This window comes from Mobula birostris, chromosome X (genome assembly GCF_030028105.1).
Source record: "Mobula birostris isolate sMobBir1 chromosome X, sMobBir1.hap1, whole genome shotgun sequence".
NCBI classification, from domain to species: Eukaryota; Metazoa; Chordata; class Chondrichthyes; order Myliobatiformes; family Myliobatidae; genus Mobula; species Mobula birostris.
This window is the reverse complement of record NC_092402.1, coordinates 63,146,282-63,168,824: the sequence shown is the minus strand read 5'-3', so window position 1 is coordinate 63,168,824 and position 22,543 is coordinate 63,146,282. Positions and strand designations below refer to the sequence as shown.

The window sequence follows — 22,543 nt, the reverse complement described above, 5'->3', positions numbered from 1 at the left end:
TTAACTGCAGTGTCCACTGTAGCTGCTGCTTGCTAGTGATAGAAGAGGTTGATGTTCAGGATGGTGGACAGGGTGCCAAATGAGCAGGTTGCTTTGTTGTGGATGGTGTTGAAGTTATTGACTCATGTTGGAGATACACTTGTCCAATTGAAGAGTGTATGTTGCTGACATATACCTTGCAGATGTTGGAAAGATCTTATGGTGTCAGAAAATGAGTGATTTACTACAGAATATTTGGCTTTTAAACTCCTGTAACAACTATAGTTACTTGGCTGGTCTGGTTGAATTTCTAATCAATAAAGATTCCAAGATGTTTTGAGGTTGAGAAACTTGGCAATGGGTAATGCTACTAAGGTGTTGAAGAAGGTGAGAGGATTTTCTCTTGTTGGAGCTGGTCATTACCCACCACTTTTATGATATGAAGGTTATCTGCCATTGTGTTACATAGGTCTTGTTACATTGAGCGTTGTACAGTTATCAGTGAAAGCCCCATGTATGATAGAATGGACGTCATCGATGAAGTAGCTGAAGATGGTAGTGTCTCATATACTGCCTTTGGGGAATTATTAGAAAGATATCTTGGGGCTGTGTGGTTGACCTCCAACAACCACAGCCACTATCTTTTATGTGGAATATGTCTCCAACCACTGGAGTGCATTGATTTTGGTTTCACCAGGGCTTCTTAAGGCCACACTTGGTCAAATACTGCCATGATATCAAGGATAATCACTCTTACTCACTTCTGAATTCAGCTCTTGTCCATAATATAGTGCAAGGACCTCCACCATCCAGGACATGATCTCGCTTTGCTGCTGTCACCAAGGAGGAGGCCTTCGGTCCCATGCCACAAGGTTCTGGAACAGTTATTACCCTACAACCATCAGGCTCCTGAACCATAGTAGATAACTTCACTCGTCCCATCATTGAACACTTTCCACAACCTATGGACTCACTTTCAAGGACTGTACAAGTCATGTTCTCAATATTATTTTTTGCTTATTATTTTACTTTTTTCTTTTTGTATTTGCACAATTTGTTGTCTTTTGCACATTGGCTGTTGATCCATCTTTGTGTGTAGTTTTTCATTGATTCTGTTGATTTTTATTTGTACTGTGAATGTCCACAAAAAATGAACCTCAGGGTAGTATATGGTGACGTATGCACTTTGATAATAAATTTATTTTGAACTTTGAAATCTGGAGCTGAGAGGTGCTGGTGAAACCCAAACTGGATATCAGTGAGCAAAGATTAAGTGTTGTTTCTAAAGTGTTGCATTCTTTGTAGTTGGTTTAGAGGTAGCTCAGTACATTGGTAATAGGTCTGCATAACTGAAAGAAAAAAGTCCAGCCACCTCTAAATTTCTGAATGTTCAATTTATAATTGCTATAACACAAGTGACACTTCAGTTACATGTTCTCAATTTGAGGCTTTCTGTGCTAAAATGAGCAATATTTAAAGTTAGCAATAAACACAGTTCAAATCCCAGTTCAGTAGCAGCTGCTTAGCTGTGTCAATAGAAATTGCAAACCACTTGAGATGTAACTGCCTGAGAGTGTTGAAGGATGTCTGTGTGGGGAGAAAGAGAGTTGAGATGGTGATGGAGGAGAAAGAGTAGGGCGGGGTGAAACCTGTGGGTTGGGTTGGGAGGCAGCTGATGAGAGCTGAGGGAGTGAGAGAAAGCACCTTCTTTTAGGTTTCATTTGGAGAATTCCCTTTGTGGTTACATAACACCTGTTATTTGGAGTTTAAAGGTTAATACAACTTATTATTTTCTGTTCCCTGTATTGATGTATTTTTTATTATTTAAGTGTTTTTAATTGAAACTTGAGCTCTCAATGCAGCCTGAGCTTTTTCATTGAAAAAACATGGAAAATTGAAATTACTGCTTAAAGTAGCATTTTTCCAGGACATAGGCTCTTTGTAAAATTGTGGGATACCTGTACTTTGAACTCCCGATTGCTCTTTTTTTCAGCAAAAGAGAAAGCTTCGTATATTTATCTCAAATACATTCAACCCTGCAAAACCAGATGCAGAAGATGGAGAAGGAACTGTGGCATCCTGGGAGCTTCGTGTAGAAGGAAGGCTTCTGGAGGATGTAAGATTTGTATTTCCCTTTCTGCCTCCAGCAGTTCTAACATGTATCATCTAAAACTAAGTTTTCATTTAATTTCTAAGATAATAGCTTGACTGAAGCAGGGATATGTTTGTTTTTCTGCTTCATGTAGCATTATTTCCCTTCCTTAGCAACAGTGTAATGAATAAGGCAGCTAGGTTCTGTTCATGAAAGTCATCAGAAATTTACACGGCTGCACTTATCAGCATGCTCTCATGGGTTGTGCGCTCCATTTTTTCCTTGTACTTTGTCCTTTTGTAGGAAGGCATGATGCAGAACCCAGGCATGATGATGGTGGGACTGGGAGGCAATTAATAAAAATATATATTCCTGGATTATTGTTACATCCCCTCTTGCAATCCAACAGCAAGCTTGGGTGCAGGTTGATTGGTGGTCAGCCAGAGAAGGCATGTTGATGTGACGGGCTACGAGAGAATGATTAGTGGGTGGGTAGTAGGTTGAAAGTGGTCACTGGAAAGTGCAAAACGGATGGTATCAGTCATCTTCGACCTGGCTTGCGTATCACGTAGGACACAATATCCATAGTCAAACCCAACCAATGGAGGGCCTCAACTCAGTCATCTAGCTTTCTATCAAGCTGCAGGCAGCTCATGAATTTTTTTTTTGTGCATGTGCAGTCAGCTGTTTCAAAGTATGATGCCACCAAACAAAAGCGGAAGTTTTCCTCATTCTTCAAATCCCTTGTGATTGAACTGGATAAAGATCTCTATGGCCCTGACAATCATCTGGTTGAGGTAAGCGTACTGGAGAGATGTGTGAACTGTAAGTGAATAGTTCAAGTGCCTTAAACCGTTTTGTTTCAAGTGTACTGATGATTTTAGTGACCTGGTGGTAGTAGCCTCGGACATTACATCACCCTCCTTCTTGCTGAAGACATATGACAGGGCAGCACAGGAACAGGCCCTTCAGCCCACAATGTCTATGCCAACCATGCCAGTTTAAACCTCTCCCACCTGCCTGCACAGTCTATATCCCTTCCCTCCATTCCTTTCCTGTTCGTGCACTTGGATGCTTCTTAAACATTATCTGTTTCCGCCACTTCCCCTGGCAACCCTGGTATCTCAGACTAGAAGTTAGACTAAACACTTTGGTGACACAAGACCTTGAATAGCAAATATAAACCTAACTGGGTTCAAACGCTTGTTTAAATCAGGGCATGCACTCATGCAGTTGCAAGGGTCATGAGTGAGAGCATGACTGAGCTGGGAAGAAACCTACTGATGTACTTTCTAAATGAACCTGGTGTTCTTGGCTATACCGTATGGTAACTGTACTCTGTTATCTATTTTAGTGGCATAGAACAGCCACAACCCAAGAGACTGATGGTTTCCAAGTGAAAAGACCAGGAGATATGAATGTGCGTTGCACAGTCTTGCTGATGCTGGATTACCAGGTAAGCAAAATTGGTTGAGTTGAGCATATTAAATCCAAAAAAAAATTTTCCTTTGAGGTACTAAATTATCCAGAGCTGGTAAAAGGTGTAATTGCAATGTGCTTAAAATACATTTGGGGTGCCCAGTGGCTTAGTTGGTTAAAGGCACTAAATACACCTCGATGAGCTCTTGATTTAACCACCGGTCTGTGCTGAGTTTAATGGATTCTAGCTGAACTGATAGTGCATTGTCCTTGACTCATACAAAGAAAATAAGATAGCCAGGGGGCTGACCCTGCCTGACTTCTGCTGACAGTGCATTTATGGACAGCAAAGAAAAGCACGATTGAGTTTTCTCTGCTAGTCTAATAATATCAATGTAATAGAACAGAGCAGTACTGCAGAGGAACTGACCCTTCAGCCTACAATGCTGTGCCAAACCAATTAAATTAGTAATCAAATGGCTAACTAAACTAATCTCTTCTGCCCACACAGTCAGAATCAGGTTTAATATTACCGGCATATGTCATGAAATTTGTTGTTTTGCGGCAGCAGTGCATTGTAATACATAATAAAAAAAAACTAAATTACATTAAGAAGTATATATAAAATTAAATAAGTAGTGCAAAAAGAGAGAAAAATAGTAAGGTGTTTATGGGTTCATTGTCCATTCAAGTATCTGATGGGAGAGGGGAAGAAGTTGTTCCTGAAGTATTGAGTGTGTGTCTTCAGGCTCCTGTACCTCTGACAGCAATGAAAAGAGGGCATGTCCTGGGTGATGGGGGTCCTTAATGATGGATGCTGCCTTTTTGAGGCATCGCCTTTTGAAGATGTCCTGGATGCTGGGGAAGCTGGTACCCATGATGGAGCTGGCTGAGTTTACAACCCTCTGCAGCCTTTTCTGATCCCGTGCAGTAGCCGCTCAATACCAGATAGTGATGTAACCTGTTCAATACCTCTGTAGAAATTTGCAAGTGTCTTTGGTGACATACCAAATCTCCTCAAACTCCTAATGAAATATAGCCACTGTCGTGCTTTCTTTGTAATTGCATCAATATGTTGGGCCCAGGATTGATCCTCAGATGTTGACACCCAGGAACTTGAAAATGCTCGCCCTTTCCACTTCTAATTCCTTTATGAGGACTGGTAAGTGTTCCCTTGACTTACCTTTCCTGAAATCCACAATCAGTTCATTGGTCTTACTGACATAGAATGTAAGATTGTTGCTGTGACACCACTGAGCCAGCTGATCTTTCTTGCTCTTGTATACTACCTTGTCACCATCTGAAATTCTGCCAGCAACAATTGGCATTTGAGCTGTGCCTAGCCACACAGTCGCAGGTGCAGAGAGAGTAGAGCAGTGAGTGAAGCACATATCCTTGAGGTATGCTAGTGTTGATTGTCAGCAAGGAGAAGATGTTCTTTCCAATCTACCCAGACTGTGGTCTCCTGATCAGGAAGTCAAGGATCCAATGTCCATGTCCTTCCATTCTCCTCACATTCATGTACCTATCTAGAAGTCTGTTAAAAATCTGTAAAGTTTCTGTCTCTACCACCATCCAGGCAGTGCATTCTAGACACCTACCATCTTGTGCTTTTAAAAAAAAAAAAAAAAAATATTGCCCCTCACTTCTTTGGAAATTGCCCCCTCACCATAAATGCATGCCCTCTGGTATTTGACATTTCAACCATGGGAAAAAGATACTGTCTATGACCTACTCTATGCTGTTCATAGTCTTATAAACCTCTCGGATCTCCCCCCAGCCTCCACTGCTCCAGAAAACAACCCAAGTTTGTCCACCTCTCATTATAGTACATGACCTCTAATCCAAGCAACATCTTGGTGAACCTCTTGTGCATCCTCTCCAAAGCTTCGACATCCTTCTTATAATGAGGTGACCAGAACTGTGTGCAATACTGAAATGCAGCCTAACTAGAACATAGAATAGTACAGCACAGTACAGGCCTTTTGGCCCACAATGTTGAGCCGACCCTCAAACCCTGCCTCCCATATAACCCCCCACCTTAAGTTCCTCCATATACCTGTCTAGTAGTCTCTTAAACTTCACTAGTGTATCTGCCTCCACCACTGACTCAGGCAGTGCATTCCACACACCAACCACTCTCTGAGTAAAAAACCTTCCTCTAATATCCCCCTTGAACTTCCCACCCCTTACCTTAAAACCATGTCCTCTTGTATTGAGCAGTGGTGCCCTGGGAAAGAGGCACTGGCTATCCACTCTATCTATGTCTCTTATTATCTTGTACACCTCTATCATGTCTCCTCTCATCCTCCTTCTCTTCAAAGAGTAAAGCCTTAGCTCCCTTGATCTCTGATCATAATGTATACTTTCTGAACCAGGCAGCATCCTGGTAAATCTCCTCTGTACCCTTTCCAATGCTTCCACATCCTTCCTATAGTGAGGTGACCAGAACTGGACACAATACTCCAAGTGTGGCCTAACCAGAGTTTTATAGAGCTGCATCATTACATCGCGACTCTTAAACTCTATCCCTCGACTTATGAAAGCTAACACCCCATAAGCTTTAACTACCCTATCCACCTGTGAGGCAACTTTCAGGGATCTATGGACATGTACCCCGAGATCCCTCTGCTCCTCCACACTACCAAGTATCCTGCCATTTACTTTGTACTCTGCCTTGGAGTTTGTCCTTCCAAAGTGTACCACCTCACACTTCTCCGGGTTGAACTCCATCTGCCACTTCTCAGCCCACTTCTGCATCCTATCAATGTCTCTCTGCAATCTTTGACAATCCTCTACATGATCTACAACACCACCAACCTTTGTGTCGTCTGCAAACTTGCCAACCCACCCTTCTACCCCCACATCCAGGTCGTTAATAAAAATCACGAAAAGTAGAGGTCCCAGAACAGATCCTTGTGTGACACCACTAGTCACAATCCTCCAATCTGAATGTACTCCCTCCACCACCACCCTGTGCCTTCTGCAGGTAAGCCAATTCTGAATCCACCTGGCCAAACTTCCCTGGATCCCATGCCTTCTAACTTTCTGAATAAGCCTACCGTGTGGAACCTTGTCAAATGCCTTACTAAAATTCATATAGATCACATCCACTGCACTACCCTCATCGATATGCCTGGTCACCTCCTCAAAGAACTCTATCAGGCTTGTTAGACACGATCTGCCTTTCACAAAGCCATGCTGACTGTCCCTGATCAGACCATGATTCTCTAAATGCCTATAGATCCTATCTCTAAGAATCTTTTCCAACAGCTTTCCCACCACAGACGTAAGGCTCACTGGTCTATAATTACCCGGACTATCCCTACTACCTTTTTTGAACAAGGGAACAACATTCGCCTCCCTCCAATCCTCTGGTACCATTACGAGGACATAAAGATCCTAGCCAGAGGCTCAGCAATCTCTTCTCTCGCCTCGTGGAGCAGCCTGGGGAATATTCCGTCAGGCCCCGGGGACTTATCTGTCCTAATGTATTTTAACAACTCCAACACCTCCTCTCCCTTAATATCAGCATGCTCCAGAACATCAACCTCACTCATATTGTCCTCACCATCATCAAGTTCCCTCTCATTGGTGAATACCAAAGAGAAGTATTCATTGAGGACCTCGCTCACTTCCACAGCCTCCAGGCACATCTTCCCACCTTTATCTCTAATCGGTCCTACCTTCATTCCTGTCATCCTTTTTTTCTTCACATAATTGAAGAATGCCTTGGGGTTTTCCTTTACCCTACTCGCCAAGGCCTTCTCATGCCCCCTTCTTGCTCTTCTCAGCCCCTTCTTAAGCTCCTTTCTTGCTTCCCTATATTCCTCAATAGACCCAGCTGATCCTTGCTTCCTAAACCTCATGTATGCTGCCTTCTTCCTCCTGACTAGGTTTTCCACCTCACTTGTCACCCATTGTTCCTTCACCCTACCATTCTTTATCTTCCTCACCGGGACAAATTTATCCCTTACATCCCGCAAGAGATCTCTAAACATCGACCACATGTCCATAGTACATTTCCCTGCAAAAACATCATCCCAATTCACACCCGCAAGTTCTAGCCTTATAGCCTCATAATTTGCCTTTCCCCAATTAAAAATTTTCCTGTCCTCTTTGATTCTATCCTTTTCCATGATAATTATAAAGGCCAGGGAGCGGTGGTCACTGTCCCCCAGATGCTCACCCACTGAGAGATCTGTGACCTGACCCGGTTCATTACCTAGTACTAGATCTAGTATGGCATTCCCCATTGTCGGCCTGTCCACATACTGTGACAGGAATCAGTCCTGGACACACTTAACAAATTCTGCCCCATCTAAACCCTTGGAACTAATCAGGTGCCAATCAATATTAAAACTCAATCAATATTAAAAGTTTTGTTAAAACTCTTAACGAATATTCTGCCACTGCTTGTTATTCAAACCTACACATGAATAAGTGGTAATCAGGTATGATAGGAGAAAGCACCAGCAACCATGAAGACGGGATGAATAAGGACCTATACAACAAACAAAGCTGAATTCTGATTCATAGAAGTTTGAAGTGTTGACAGAAAGCAGCATAATAGTTTATAATGTTCCCTTGCTAAATCTTCAGGTACCATTAAATCTGTGAATGTTTAGAGGATTTATCATTGTATTTTATTTACAGTTTGCCATTGCAAATGGACCATGTTGTCTTTGGGCAAAGTTCAGGGCTCTGTTCTCCTGTTGATAATCACTTCACCTATTTCAGATAATCTCTAAAATTGAGAAACTCAAGTGAAGGGCCAAAATCCACAGTGTGAAAGCATCTATGTTGAAGAATGAGATTAGTCAATAAGCACAGCTTTGGTAACCTCTGCTTGTAGTATTTCATCATTGTGCCCTCTGCTGAAAGGGTCACTCTAGACAGTAAGCAACAGAAATGCTATATGCTACCTCAAAATGAACCTCTCATTAATTGACCAATTTTGAACCTTTCATTCCTTTTATAGGCCTAATTGCTGGCATATTTGGTTACGATGAACAAATTTGAGTTCTATGGACGGTGGTAATGTCTTGAATGCAGTCTCAGTACAGCCTCAGGGTGGCAGCAATACGTTAACTTCAGATCATAATATCCTGCAGAGAACATTAGAAACCTGTATATGACATTGATCAGATGCTTGATGGATATTTAGGTAGTGGCTTTGCTGCCTATGAATAGTGATTTATTTATATTTTCTTTCCCAGCCACCCCAGTTTAAACTGGATCCTCGACTGGCACGACTGCTGGGCATACACACTCAGACTCGACCTGTTATCATCCAAGCTCTCTGGCAGTACATTAAAACCCACAAGCTGCAGGATTCTCATGAACGAGAGTTCATCAACTGTGACAGATACCTCCAACAGGTAATCATTGATGTGCTAGGCACCTGTAGTTTAATAAATAGGATCAGTGGGGTTGACCAGATAGTGTTTAAACATGCAGCTTCCAAGTTAGTTTGTGCAAGAAAGGTTTGATCTTTTGATTTATAATTGATAGTACAGGGAAGCCAAGATTTTAGTTTTTGGGAGCTGGTTCAAGTGGGTGCTATTAATTCCCTTGTATCTCTAGTTATATCAGGAGGTTCTAGTGTTCTGACTTGAAATTTGTCCAACAATTATACTCAAGTGCATGATTTCAAGCAAGATAAGCTGGAAAATATGTCATGCAAGCTACATAGCCTGCAGAAGCTTGGGAACTCAGTTACATAGAGTTGTACAAGACAGAAATGGGCCCTTCGGCCCAGCTGCTCCATGCCAACCAAGATGCCCATCTAAGCTATGCCCATTTGAGCAATTGCCCATACAGGACCAAATACCAGAGCACTTCGACTTATTAATAGCTCCAAAACATTGTTCTAAACCTGTTTATATTAGCATTAGAATGTATGAAAATGAATGATAACCAGGATTGATGAAGTGATTTGTCTGAATGGTGTGGACTCAAGTGCTCTGGCATTAGAGATGTTGCTTCCACTTCATGGATAAATACTCTTGGATGTAGTCTTTGCAAATACCAATTTGCTTGGCATTTACTTTGCACAAAAGCTACAAAAATGCATACTTAGCAAATTTATAGATTATTTTCTCGTACATTCCTTTTTTTCCTGCAGCATTGGTATTCACGCCTTCAGTGTTCTTAGGCCCTCACTATAGAATTCCCTTGAACTCTTTTTTTTCTTCCCCTTTTCTTTCCTCCTTTACTTTCCTCCTTTACTGCACTCCTTAAAACCCACCCTATTTTTGAAATTTCTGGCTAGTTCCTTTAGATTTGTTCATTTTGCCTTTACTGGCTAGTGAAATCTTGTTAAGAGTTGTTGGGAAGAAGTCAGTGGGTGCTTTCTTTGCTCTGCAGTGGTGCTTTCCTTTCACAAATTGCAGGAAGTATTATTAGACTAGATTCCATTCTGCATTCCTTTGTATTGCATCCTGTTAAAGTCATGGTATTCCAGTCTCCTCATCCTCTGATGACAACTGACAGATATGCACACTGTAATGCTAATGATGACTGACTGAGTCAGTGAAGGATAGTGAAGGTTGGTTTAATTTTCTGATTTCTACACACATTTTTTTACTCTCAATTGTCTCTGAATATAGCACCTCTGATCATGGCTATGTTGGAACATCTGGAGCAAGCTACAACTTGAGTGTCTTTAACCACTGATTGCATTAAACAGCCCCTCTATTCAACAGTTGAGTTTGGCTGCACGGTGCTTATAGAAGCTGTATCACGCTCTTTTCCACCCAGCTTCCCACAAACTAGCTGGCCTGTAAAATGATCAACACTAGAGGTAGCCTTTGTGTTGGTGGCACCTGCATTTTGTAGATGGCCACACCATACCTGGCATTACAGTGGAAACTATAGCTTATCAGTCACCTAACCAGGAATTTTCCTTGGGTTGGATCGTCTTTCAGTCCACTTGCCTTTATTAAAGTAAGTTTTTGGTTTAGTCAGAAAAACGTAACTTTAGATATCAAGACAGAGTAAATGTGTGCCTTTTAGGATGTACTTCTAATGCTTGGCTCTTTATTGAAATTGTACAGGCAGGCAATAAGAACAACCATTGCGACTAAAACACTACATCAGTGTTTCTTTCTTTTTCTCACCCTTAGTTCCTGGAACTGAAAATCTCCTTCCAGCCAGTTCTGAGTGCCTAGAACTAGTAACATTATGGAGAGTATTAAACAATTCAAATGGACGTAGGACTGACATTTCAAGCTGTCAGCAAAATGGGTCATTGAAACTTGCACCATAAATGCTTGGTTTGGCTTATAGGTGTGGTTAAGGAGATGTGCTCAGAACTTTAAGACTGATTAGCCATGTGGTGCTATGCATACGAAGTTGATTTAGCCATGATTCTTTGAGGCTGGAATGATTTTAAAAAGAATTAAAAGCATAAGACCATAAGATATAGGAGCAGTATTAGGCCATTTGCCCCATTGAGTCTGCCCTAATCTCCTGCTTTCTCCTCGTATTCCTTCATGTCCTGACTAATCAAGAATCTATCAACCTCTACCTTAAATATACCCAATGACTCTTCTTCCACAGCCGCCTGTGGCAACGAATTCCACAAATTAAATCTCTGGCTAATGAAATTCCTCATCTCCATTCTAAAAAGACGCCCCTCTATTTTGAGGCTGTGTCTTCTGGTCTTAGACTCACCCTGCCATAGGAAGCACCCTCTCCACATCAAGGCCTTTTGACATTTGATAGGATTTCAATGAAACCACCCCTCATTCTTCTGAATTCCAGTGAGGAGAGGCTCAGAGCCATCAAACACTCCTAATATGACAAGCCTTTCAATCCCGGAATCATTTTCGTAAACCACCTCTGGACCCTCCCCCGCGCCAGCACCTTGTGCTTTTATCTTGTTAAACAGCCTCGTGTAAGGTGCCTTGTTAAAGGCTTTCTGAAAAGCCAAGCACACAACATCCACTGTCTCTTCTTTGTCTATCCTGCCTGTTATTTTCTCATAGAATTCCAACAGATTTTTCGCGCAAGGTTTTTCCTTAAGGAAACCATGCTGACCTATTTTATCATGTGCCTCCAGGTACCCCGAAGCCTCTTTCTTAATAATGGACTCCAACATCTTCCCAACCACTGAAATCAGGCTAACTAGCCTACAATTTCCTTTCTTTTGCTTCCCTCCCTTCTTAAAGAGCGGAGTTTGCAATTTTTCAGTCCTCTGGAACCATGCCAGAATTGAATGATCCGTGAAAGAACATTGCTGATGCCTCCACAATTTCTTCAGCCCTCTTTTAGAACCCTGGGGTGTAGTCCATCTGTTCCAGGTGATTTATCTACCTTCAGACCTTTCAGCTTCCCAAGCATTTTCTCCTTAGTAACAACACTTCTGCCCCCTGACACTCGAACTTCTGGCCTACTGCTAGTGACTTCCACAGTGAAAACTAATGCAAAATACTTTAAGTTCATCTGCCATTTCCTTGTCCCCCATTACTACCTGCACTGCTGTCTGTGGCAATGAATTAGTACATATATGTACTTCTAATTTTATTGCAATGTACTACAGCACAGTATAGGCCCTTTGGCCCATGATGTTGTGCTAACCCTTTAACCTACATCAAGATCACTCTAACCCTTCCATCCCTCATAGCCCTTCACTTTTCTATCATCCATGTGTGTATCTAAGAGTCTTTAAATCTTCCTAATGTATCTGCCTTGAGCAGTTAAGTAGGCAAATGTGTCGTTCTGCGTAAGTAATGTGGCCTTGGGATAAGTGACTTTTAAAAGCGTGTTCAGGTTGTGTTAATTTAAACGCGCACTGATTTTCAGACTGAGTCTGATCTCTTATCAGACATTGTAGTTGAATATGGTACTTTTGGGTATGGATTTTGTTTTCAGCAGAGACTCACTATTGATCTATGGCTATCCTGTTGGGAACTTGTGAGATCGCTGGTAGGAATTCTTGGTGGTCTTACACAGTGGAAAGTCTTCTGACCTGTTTAGGGTCATTTTGGGGAAGGGGGAAAAGTAATTCAACCTCTGAAAAGGATGAGAAAAAAAAAGCTTTGAGAGAGGACTGGTTCATGTCCCTGAAAGTGAACAGAACAATCAAAACATTAAAATATGCTGAATGGTTAGGGCATTCAGTGACATTTAAAAGCTTGTACCAGAGTACTTGGTTAAACACAAAAAAAATCAAAATGAGCAAAGCACAACCTTCTCAAAAAAAATTCTCATTAAAAATTCTGAGCTAATAATCCAGGAAAGACTCCTGTAGCTATGTGCTCCATTTAAATCAAGAGAGAATGCTCAGTTGTGCCTTCCTTTCGCTTGGCACAGGACTCTTCCATGAATCTGGAACACAGTATAAGATATTTACAATTAGTTTGCACTTTTACACTTAACTTCACAAAGAATCCAGACTTCAACATGCCCGACTTACCCAGAGGCAGTCCCCTGACAATAACTTGTAGATTTCTGTGCTTGGAAATACAGGTGTCCCCCGCTTTTCGAACGTTCATTTTATGAAACCTCAGTGTTACGAAAGACCTACATTAGTACCCTGTTTTCGCTTTCAGAAGGTGTTTTCACTGTTACGAAAAAATCAGCGGCGATAAAAAATCAGCGCGCGATAAGAAGGCAGCGCGCGCCCCAAACAGCTGCTCTCCCCCGGATTCGGAACGGCATTGCTGAAACACGTGCCTGTGAGCAACCGTTTGCAAGATGAGTTCTAAGGTGTTGGAAAAGCCTAAAAGAGCTCGCAAGGGTGTTACACTTAGCGTAAAACTAGACATAATTAAACGTTTCGATTGTGGTGAACGAAGTAAGGACAACGTGAGTTTGGCTTGTGGAAGCTGACAAAGATGAAGTTGAAGAGGTTTTGGCATCTCATGACCAAGATCTGATAGATGAAGAGCTGATGCAATTGTAAGAGGAAAGGATAACAATCGAAACCGAATGCAGTAGCGAAAGTGAAGCAACTGCGTGAGATTTTGGCTGCAGTGATAAAGTACGACTTTAATTTTGAAAGGGTACGTCGGTTTAAGGGATATTTGCAGGATGGCTTGAGTGTTTACAAAAAACTGTATGATAGAAAAATGCGCGAGGCTCAGCAGTCAAGCAAGCCTTCCACATGAGCCACAGCAGATGACAAACCTCGACCTTCGACATCCAGGCGGGCAGACATAGAAAAAGATGAGCTGCCTGCTCTAATGGAAACAGACAACGAGATGACACCCCAGTGTCCCACCACCCCAACCCCCAGGCCACGGACAGATACCAATTCGCGGAGAATGCAGTGGTAGCCGGGAGGCACACAGCACATCTTTAAGAAAAAAGCCGAAATAAACATGCTAACTAATTAGGTGTCGCCCGACACGTAATTGTCGGCCCAGATCAGAGATGATGCAATCGGCATTGATCTGGGCCGACAATTACATGCCGGGCGGCACCTAATTAATTAACTTGTTTATTTCGGCTTTTTTCTTAAAGATGTGCTGTGTGCCTCCCGGCTACCACTGTACCCCTGCATGCTTCGTGGATCGGTATCGGTCGGTGGCCCGGAAGGTGGGGACCACTGCACCACCCAAACTCCGACAACTCAGCCGAACACACCATCATCAGTGTGCTCCGTGCTTTCCCAATTCCGGTAAGTGATACTACACTGTACATACATTATTTCTACTTTATATCGGCTGTGTATTTTTATGTGTTATTTGGTATGATTTGGCAGCTCCATAGCCTAAAGGTTACTGGAGAGAGAATTTTTGCCAACAGCCCTGGCGTGAGATTTTCTGCTGAGAGCGCTTGCGTGAGATTTTCGCTTCGGAGAACAGTGCCAGCAATGATTGTGGAAAAGTATTTCTACTTTATATAGGCTGTGTATTTTTCATATCATTCCTGCTTTTACTATATGTTACTGTTATTTTAGGTTTTATGTGTTATTTGGCATGATTTGGTAGGTTATTTTTGGGTCTGCGAACGCTGACAAAACTTTCCCATATAAATAAATGGTAATTGCTTCTTCACTTAATGACATTTCGGCTTACGAACCGTTTCATAGGAACGCTCTACCTTCAGGTGGTGGGGAAACCTGTACTGAAATCCTAATGTTGCTGTCAATTACAGCAGCTATTACAGTGAAGACTGAGACTTTCATTGACACTTTAAAATCTCGGCCAGTACTTGGTCTAGAGTTCTAATTGAATTTTGGATATTATGTTTTAGTGTTTTAACAAATTTTAAAAGTTATGTACACAGCTCTCCTTTGAAAAGAGGACCATATGTATATTGAGTGTGCCTCTTTTGTTACAGATCTTTGAATGTCATCGAATGAAGTTCTCTGAAATCCCTCAGAGACTACATGCTCTGCTGATGCCCCCTGAGCCAATTATTATCAACCATATTATCAGGTGAATATTGTTGACATTGAAACTGCTGTACAGGACTCGGCCTAAAACGATGACTCTACTTTTTTCCATAGATGCTGCCTGGCCTGCTGAGTTCCTCCAGCATTTTGTGTGTGCTGTTTGATTCTAACTTAAGTTCATTGGATGGGTTCTATTTCTGGTTTGCTGTAAATTTTCAATCGTTTTAAGCTTTGTAAAGTGTCATACTTATTCTAATTTTATGTAAGAACTGAAGAAGCATAAGGTCCCTAAAGCCTACACCACTCAATGAGGTTATGGCTGATCATTTGTAGCTTCAGTACTACTTCCCACTCTCTCCCTTTACTCTCTTGTATCTCACATTTGTCAATGTATTCAATGACTTCACCTTCACAACTCTAAGGTATTCTTAATTTCTTGTCTTGAACAGCCAATCCTTGTATTGAAATTATGCCCTTGGTTCTGGATGCCTCCACTCTATCTATCCCACTCCAAATCTTTTCCAGTTCCACTACTGGCAGCTGGTTGTAATTACAATTGTACATCTGTAAACAGTTATTAAAATAATAAAATCAATTTAAATACATTATCTATGAATACATTTAAAAAGTAAGGTAAAATAACAAGCTCCTTGCAGTTAGTTTTTCTCCATGGATGTGTCAATTGAGGCTTAAACAGTAGTTAGCTTGTTTTGGATCAACCTGTGATCAGTCTGCTCTATTGGACCCAATTTAACTATAGCTTAATTGTGTGCTTTTGTCCTTGTATAACCCTGTCCATTCGATGTTTCAGTGTGGACCCAAATGATCAGAAGAAGACTGCTTGTTACGATATTGATGTAGAGGTGGATGACACATTGAAGACTCAGATGAACTCCTTTCTCCTATCTACTGCTAGCCAGCAGGAGATTGCTGCTCTCGATAATAAGGTTAGCCTGGAATGTTCTAACTAAAGAATGCATTTGTCCTTCTGAGAACACAGGTAATGCTGAAGAAATCCAGTGTATAGAATTAAATCTAAAGTGAAGCTTCTCACTGTGCTTCTCACTCTTGTCAGATGGCTATTTTTAAACACTTAAATATTTGTAGTACTGAGTATGGAGATTGTAGGTTCTTGAGTATTTCTGTATGATTTATGTTTGTATGCTTTAAATATTGCACAGCAGTGATGAAGGTAAAAGTATTAAAAAATGAAAGTACAAAAATATAAAGTATAAAAATTCAGATTTGCTCAAGGAATTAGTGGCCTGTTGTTTTAATATTAAAGTGAAGAGCATGCAAAAAAGGGATTATCTGAATAACTTCCATGGACTGGATAAATTGTGTATTTTCTGTATCAGATACAAAATGGCATCTCAGCCTTAGCTTTTCCAGTGAAGGTAGATTTCTGTGTGATTTTTATATTTAAACTGAATAATCTTGGTGTTTTACTCTTACAGATTCATGAAACAATTGAGACCATTAACCAGCTCAAGACACAGAGAGAGTTCATGTTGAGCTTTGCCAGAGATCCACAGGGCTTTATCAATGACTGGCTGCAGTCACAGTGCCGTGACCTGAAGGTACGTATTTTACCAGCTGCATTCATGTTAAGTTCCTTTTTAGGCTAGCCATTTTAAAGGCACTTTCCACTCTATTCTTGTGAGACAATATTTGTTAAACATGAGAAAGTATTTTGAAGTTTCAGTTAACAGGTTTAAAAGCTCCTTATTTCTCACATTTGTGCGGAAGTGAATTTGAAAAGGGGTGGCACCTGAATATCTCTGATACTGTATTCCCTATCTTGAGCTGTTTGCGGTGAACTGTTGAATTTTCAGTTGTTATTTTCCACTATTATAAAAGGCATGCAATTGCAGTGTTCTATATGTAAAAAGCATAGTTAAATGTACACAATGTTGGGATCCAGAGCAAGAGTAAGCCTCATAGGATGGCACACGAGCACCATCTGTTCTGGTGAAAGATGTTGGTGATTAAATATATGTACGTCCTATTGGGTGTGTTACTTAGGTTTGTGAATTAGTGAAGGCAGGTGGGTTAGTGCATGCTCCTTTGCATCGCACCTGAGCTAATTAAATTTAAGGAATACAGCGTGGCCTTTTTAGATTAAAGGGCAGAAGATAATGCTTGTAATTTTGTGGTGCTAATCTCCATCACTTGGCTATCTGCCTGCTGTTGTTAATTGGTTATGGCAGCAATTTAGTAATTTGTTCTACAATGTAGTCCTCTCTGCTGGGTTTATCCACATTATCGATTTAGGGGTGATAACTCCTTAAGGAAGCAAGACTGAAGTCAAACTTTTTAATTGCCCACAAACTGAATGGGTTCTGCAGGAATCATGTTGCCTTACTTTGTGCTGCCATACTGAACAATAATTCTCGATTACTTTTTTAAGAAAATCAGTTGGGCATTATTTTAACTCTGGACAACCATATTTTTGCTTGTTGTATACTGTGTTTATTGCCTTATGAGTATGGGGAGTGTAGAATGGGAAGATGTCATTCAATCCACCAAGCTTGCTCTTTCCGTAGTCAATGAACCAACTGGTCTGGAACTCTGTTGAACCTCTTTAATGATATAATGCTTACAATTGGCAATATTGGCAAAAAATGCCTAATGGTTGCATATAATATTCCTGTGTTAGTTCAGCAACGGTGTTAACTTGTCATTTCAGTTTCCTATGGCCATATTTGTGGTGGAGGCTGCCCGTTTTGGTGTCGTTGCACCTGCTGGATTACAAGCCAAATCTTCATCCACCCAGTAGTGGTGTCCCACCATGGGCAACTGAGTGCAATTGCAATGGTGTATTTGTATGAATGAATTTTATTGTGCCTGTGGCTACAGGAAGCTTTAATAACAAAGAAACAATGTACAGCTTCAAAATAGGCACAAAATTCCAGCTGCACGCCCTGGACATTAAACTGGGCTTCACCTTAAGATGTTTTCTTGCATTATCTCATGCCTTTGTTTCAGCCAGGAGAATGTTTTGTGAATGGATAAAATATTCGCCCACCAATATTACTAATAAAAAAAAAAGCAGCAAAGCTTTCCTGGCTAATATTTGTCCCTTTGGAAAAAAAAGTCATTTTTCGCATGCTGTTTGGAATCTAGCTGTGCGCAAATTGGCCGTCGTATTTTCTTACTTTGCAACAGTGATTGTATTTCAGAAGTAGCTAATTGGGCCATAAAGCACTTTAGGATGTACTGAGGTCACTGAGGCGCAGAATAATGCTTTCTTTATGCACTGTTTAATTGTGACTATGAGCCGAGAGTGCATGTTTTCTCAGCTAGAGGCTTAGTTGTAAATCTGGTGAGAGAGATGTGCACCAGGGGTACACAAGTAATTCAAATAGAAACATTAAGGCAGGATTTTACAACTCTGCAGGTTGCTGTGGAACTTACCTGTAGACTGTCAGCAGCATATTTAGCTTTTCCCTTGGTAGTGTGCTTTACAGAGCCTCAAATACCAGCAGGCATTTGTTTCCATAGAATATCTCGTCTCTGCATAGTGCTCAAAGCAACAGGACATTCAAAAGGATTTCCATGATAGAAATTCAGCTCAAAAGAAGGCTATTTCATACAATTGCTTGCCCAACCACCAAACAGTTGTTAACCCTCTCTTCCTTGTGTGCCTATTCCTTTACTGTCACCTATTCTGCATGAAATACTGAATTCACTCTGCATTGTTATCTCATTTGCAGTAAAATATTGCAAATTCTAAACCGATATAAGTTATTCCTTTTAACTATCCCATTCATACTTGGCTAATCCTAAGTGTATGCTACATTGCACCCAAAGAAAATGATCTGTGATTTTTACCACTTAAATCCTTTTAAATTTTTGATCACTTCTATTTTGTCATTTGTTCGATGATCAATCCCAAGTTTTGCCAAATCTCTCACCCAGTTTATTTCCCTTCATCCTCTTCTCTATCCATGCTGCTTGCATCCTTTCTCTGAAACTGCTCACAACTCACTAATTGATGCCACACACATCAAAGTTGCTGGTGAACGCAGCAGGCCAGGCAGCATCTCTGGGAAGAGGTACAGTTGACGTTTCAGGTCAAGACTTGTCCTGACGAAGGGTCTCAGCCCGAAACGTCGACTGTACCTCTTCGTAGAGATGCTGCCTGGCCTGCTGCGTTCACCAGCAACTTTGATGTGTGTTGCTTGAATTTCCAGTAACTGCAGAATTCCTCGTGTTTACACTAATTGATAATATTTTCTTGATAAATCTAGTGGTAAGTCAAGCCTTAATATTCTGTGCCCTTGCATATAAAATCCAGTTCCCATTGGCCTATTTTTATGGTGTTCTCTGTTACAGTTTTAAAGTTCTACAAATCGGCACTCCATCGTCTTTATTGATTATTTTAGTTCAAGGTTTATTTCTATTTATTTTCTCCAAATTTTTACTTATGTACATCTATCTTGAGCTGAATTTGTCACACATAAGACTAGTCCCTGTTCTTTGTTTTTTTTTTGTGTGGTGTTTGCTTTATCCCCTAACTTGGTCTTTCCAGCAAATTTTGCTAATTCCATTTTGCCCACATCCATATCATACTGTGATTCTTCCAACAACACATCTCTGCTATTGTAGTTTACCCACCACAAAAGTTCAAAGACGTACATGTGGACAATGTTCCAATAAAATGAGAAAGTATTTCATTTTTTTTAGAATCTAGGTTTGCAAAGCCACACTGTGAACCTTGAATTGGCATCAGTAGCAGTATTGTTCTAACATAATTGCTGTTGTGTATCAAGGGTACACATAGTCATGAGTTTTTCCCTTATTGCCTATTCGGCTGAGCACCTCTACCTCGATTCTTGCCAAATACAGTACAAACTTATTTAGGTGTTTGAGTATTAGTTGGCTGCAACTGCAGGTTTTCCTGTTTGAAGTAATGATAATTGCTCACATTCTTTTTCCATATATACATTGTATAGAGTGTACATGGTATTTTTATAATGCATCGGAGCACTTAAACCAAATATTTAATTCTGTTCTGTTATTTAGAATATAGTGGCGGCTTATGAGAGTAGCTGAACCTCCAACACCAGAATAAAATGGTGTCCTTTGACACCTTACAGCTAGCTGCTCTTATTTGTCACTGATCTTTTCCATACATGGTAAATTAATATCTTACAGCAATTGTCAGCAGCACTGCAGTCAAAGTGAAGCATTCCGTTTCAGAATCACTTCTACAATGCTGAAACTTGCTGCTGTACATCAACCTTGCCCCATTTGTTATTAGAGGATTTCCTTCGTAGTCTGCACTAACGGTGAAGGTATGCCTGGTAGAAAATACAGTCTGCATTAGCAACTCTTGACGTCCTGAATTGAGAGATCTTTGTGGTTAAAGCAAAATTTCACCTACCTTTTGATGGGTAAACGGGAGGGGGGCCGGTGAGGAGAAGTATGAAATCAACATGCAGCGTTATTTTTGAACATCTAACCACTCCACTTCATGATTTGAAAAGAGGGAAACCTTTCACCTTCCCCAGCCTACACATCCTTGAATCCCATATTATATGGTTGGCTCTTAATGCTTGACAAGTTTGCAGCAATGTAAGAACAATGGCCAAACCACACCTTGCAAGCAAATTTATTTTGTAAAGCATCATGTAATTAACTGCCTGTAAACCAGCACAGCATTCAGTAAAACAATTGTAGAAGCAAGCCCTTGGCTTTTATGGGTTTCTTTTGCAAGCAATAAAGTGTGAAATGCGCTGAGGTTTTAGATTTCGTAACATGAAATAATCGAAACCTTTGCTATCAAAAGTACAAATCTGCCATCATCTAATTCAGTGGTCAGACAGGCTGTGGGGATTGAATGGCCTAATTCTGATTCTATAGTCCTATGTATGTAATTATTATAAGGCAATTAATCATAACCTGGCTTCCTTTGAATAGCAAGCTTGTGTTTCCCCTCCCATGCTTTCTGCATTCCACCCCAAATAAAATTTGAACATATGCTTTACTCTTTGCAGCCACATTACATTGCAATATCTGCAACTTCTGCTGTTCTACACCGTGAAGTACCAGAAAAGTACCTTTTATCTGCCTCTCTGATGCTACGTGTTTCTGTCATGCGCTAATGAAATGCAAAATGCAATTGCTGATGAGCCTTCCGACCCCTGCCATTTTGATAACAAGTGAACTTGAGCTACCCTAGTAGAATCTAGGAACCTTCGACACCATTTATTTTTATTTTGCATCTGTCTGTTCCAGTCACTTTTGATGTTTTGTATTGTAGTCTATGACTGATGTGGTAGGAAACCCAGAGGAAGAGCGCAGAGCAGAGTTCTACTTCCAGCCCTGGGCTCAAGAAGCTGTCTGCAGATACTTCTATTCTAAGGTAAGAATATAGTAATACTCACTCCATCATTGGGTGAGATCTTTGTTCTAGTTTACTTGTGTAACAGAACATATAGATGAGTTAAAATGTTTCCATTTCATCTTGAACCCTTCATTTAGAACCATCCTTGTTTTGATGGGGTAAGCATCTGCTCTCCATCTGTTTTCTGAAGTCTCCATGCATGTTTTAAAGTCATGTCATCAGTGAAGAGCAAAAGCACAAAATTGCCCTGGTTGAGACAAGTGGACAATCCAGCTCATGTCCAGAGATAGGGAGGTGGGATGAGTGGTTCTGGAGTTGAATAGTGCTATTGAAGTAATTTCTGTTGTAGTCTGTTTCAGATGTTCACTGACAAATGCGCAGAACGTGGTCTTGCATAAGCTTGTTGGTTCACTTCTCTTTTGAATTGTGAAGTCTTTAACTCCATATTTACTTCCCTGACAAATCTGAACCATAATATTTTATCCTTCAAGCATTCACTTTACCTGCATTATGTGAGGGGGGAGGCAAAATAAACTCCATGATTTCATCATACTTCAAAATGCTGCTTAGGTATTTAATTGCTAAGCATTCACTTGCAAATATGGCCACCCTATTAGCCACAAATTGCAAATGATAAGGGACTGTTTTGGTTGAGACATGATTTTTGACCAGGACAACAGGAGGGCGCAACTTGAGGGTTTCAGCTTAGCATCCTGTCCACTACCCATTATTGTGTTAAATTGTCAGTTTATATTATGTAGTTAAGCCATGGAAGAGAGGTTTGGAAGCATGATCTTCTGCCTCAGGCATGAATGACACCAGTTGAGCCAAGTTAATACTTAATTAAGCATGGTGTTTGAAGCTTAAGATAATGGTCTGAAAGGGACTTGGTAACTGGGGCAGATGAACAGTAATGGATGTTTGCTTTTCTGTCATAAATCTAAGATTTATTGCCCCATCTATTCATTTATTTTTTGTTTTCTTTCCTCTTTTATAACACATGTGGCCTTTAAAGAGCATTGCTTTTTCCAGAGTCTAGCTTTTTGATTGATAAATGTATTGACTGTTCCACGCAGTTCTGTTGTTTTTTTGATCAACTTTTTTAAAAGGGGAAACGGAACCTAGCCTGTCCATCACAGGCTGTGAATAAAGTCAAATGTGTAGAAAGATTTAAAAGATATTTTCTGATCTGTGCACCATCAATGCACTGTGAGCAACTGATTCAAACTGGTTGTGTGTACCAGTTGAATTGCCAGCTATCTTAAGCAATTGTGCTGTGTTAGCCATTACATAATGAATATGGAACATGAATTCTGGCATGATACAGCGTTTAAACAAGTGACATATTTGGTAA

At 40.7% G+C, this 22,543-nt stretch overlaps 1 protein-coding gene across 5 annotated transcripts in view; it reads left to right on the top strand.

The window, feature by feature from the left end:
• The window catches only part of smarcd1 (SWI/SNF related BAF chromatin remodeling complex subunit D1), a 108,680-nt gene that overhangs the window by 18,012 nt on the left and 68,125 nt on the right, over window positions 1-22,543 (top strand). For 3 of the 5 annotated variants that reach the window (XR_011883927.1, XR_011883928.1, XR_011883926.1), the window contains exons 5-11: window positions 1,973-2,095; window positions 2,752-2,868; window positions 3,426-3,527; window positions 8,710-8,871; window positions 14,783-14,880; window positions 15,649-15,784; window positions 16,295-16,417. Coding sequence is in view for 2 of the 5 variants with exons in the window: in XM_072249554.1 (XP_072105655.1) it covers window positions 1,973-2,095; window positions 2,752-2,868; window positions 3,426-3,527; window positions 8,710-8,871; window positions 14,783-14,880; window positions 15,649-15,784; window positions 16,295-16,417; window positions 21,106-21,207 (963 nt within the window). In the remaining 3 variants the exon portion in view is untranslated. Of the gene's footprint in view, window positions 1-1,972; window positions 2,096-2,751; window positions 2,869-3,425; window positions 3,528-8,709; window positions 8,872-14,782; window positions 14,881-15,648; window positions 15,785-16,294; window positions 16,418-17,526; window positions 17,923-21,105; window positions 21,208-22,543 lie in introns of those variants that run through there. The other 2 variants (XM_072249554.1, XM_072249555.1) reach the window with 2 other exon arrangements.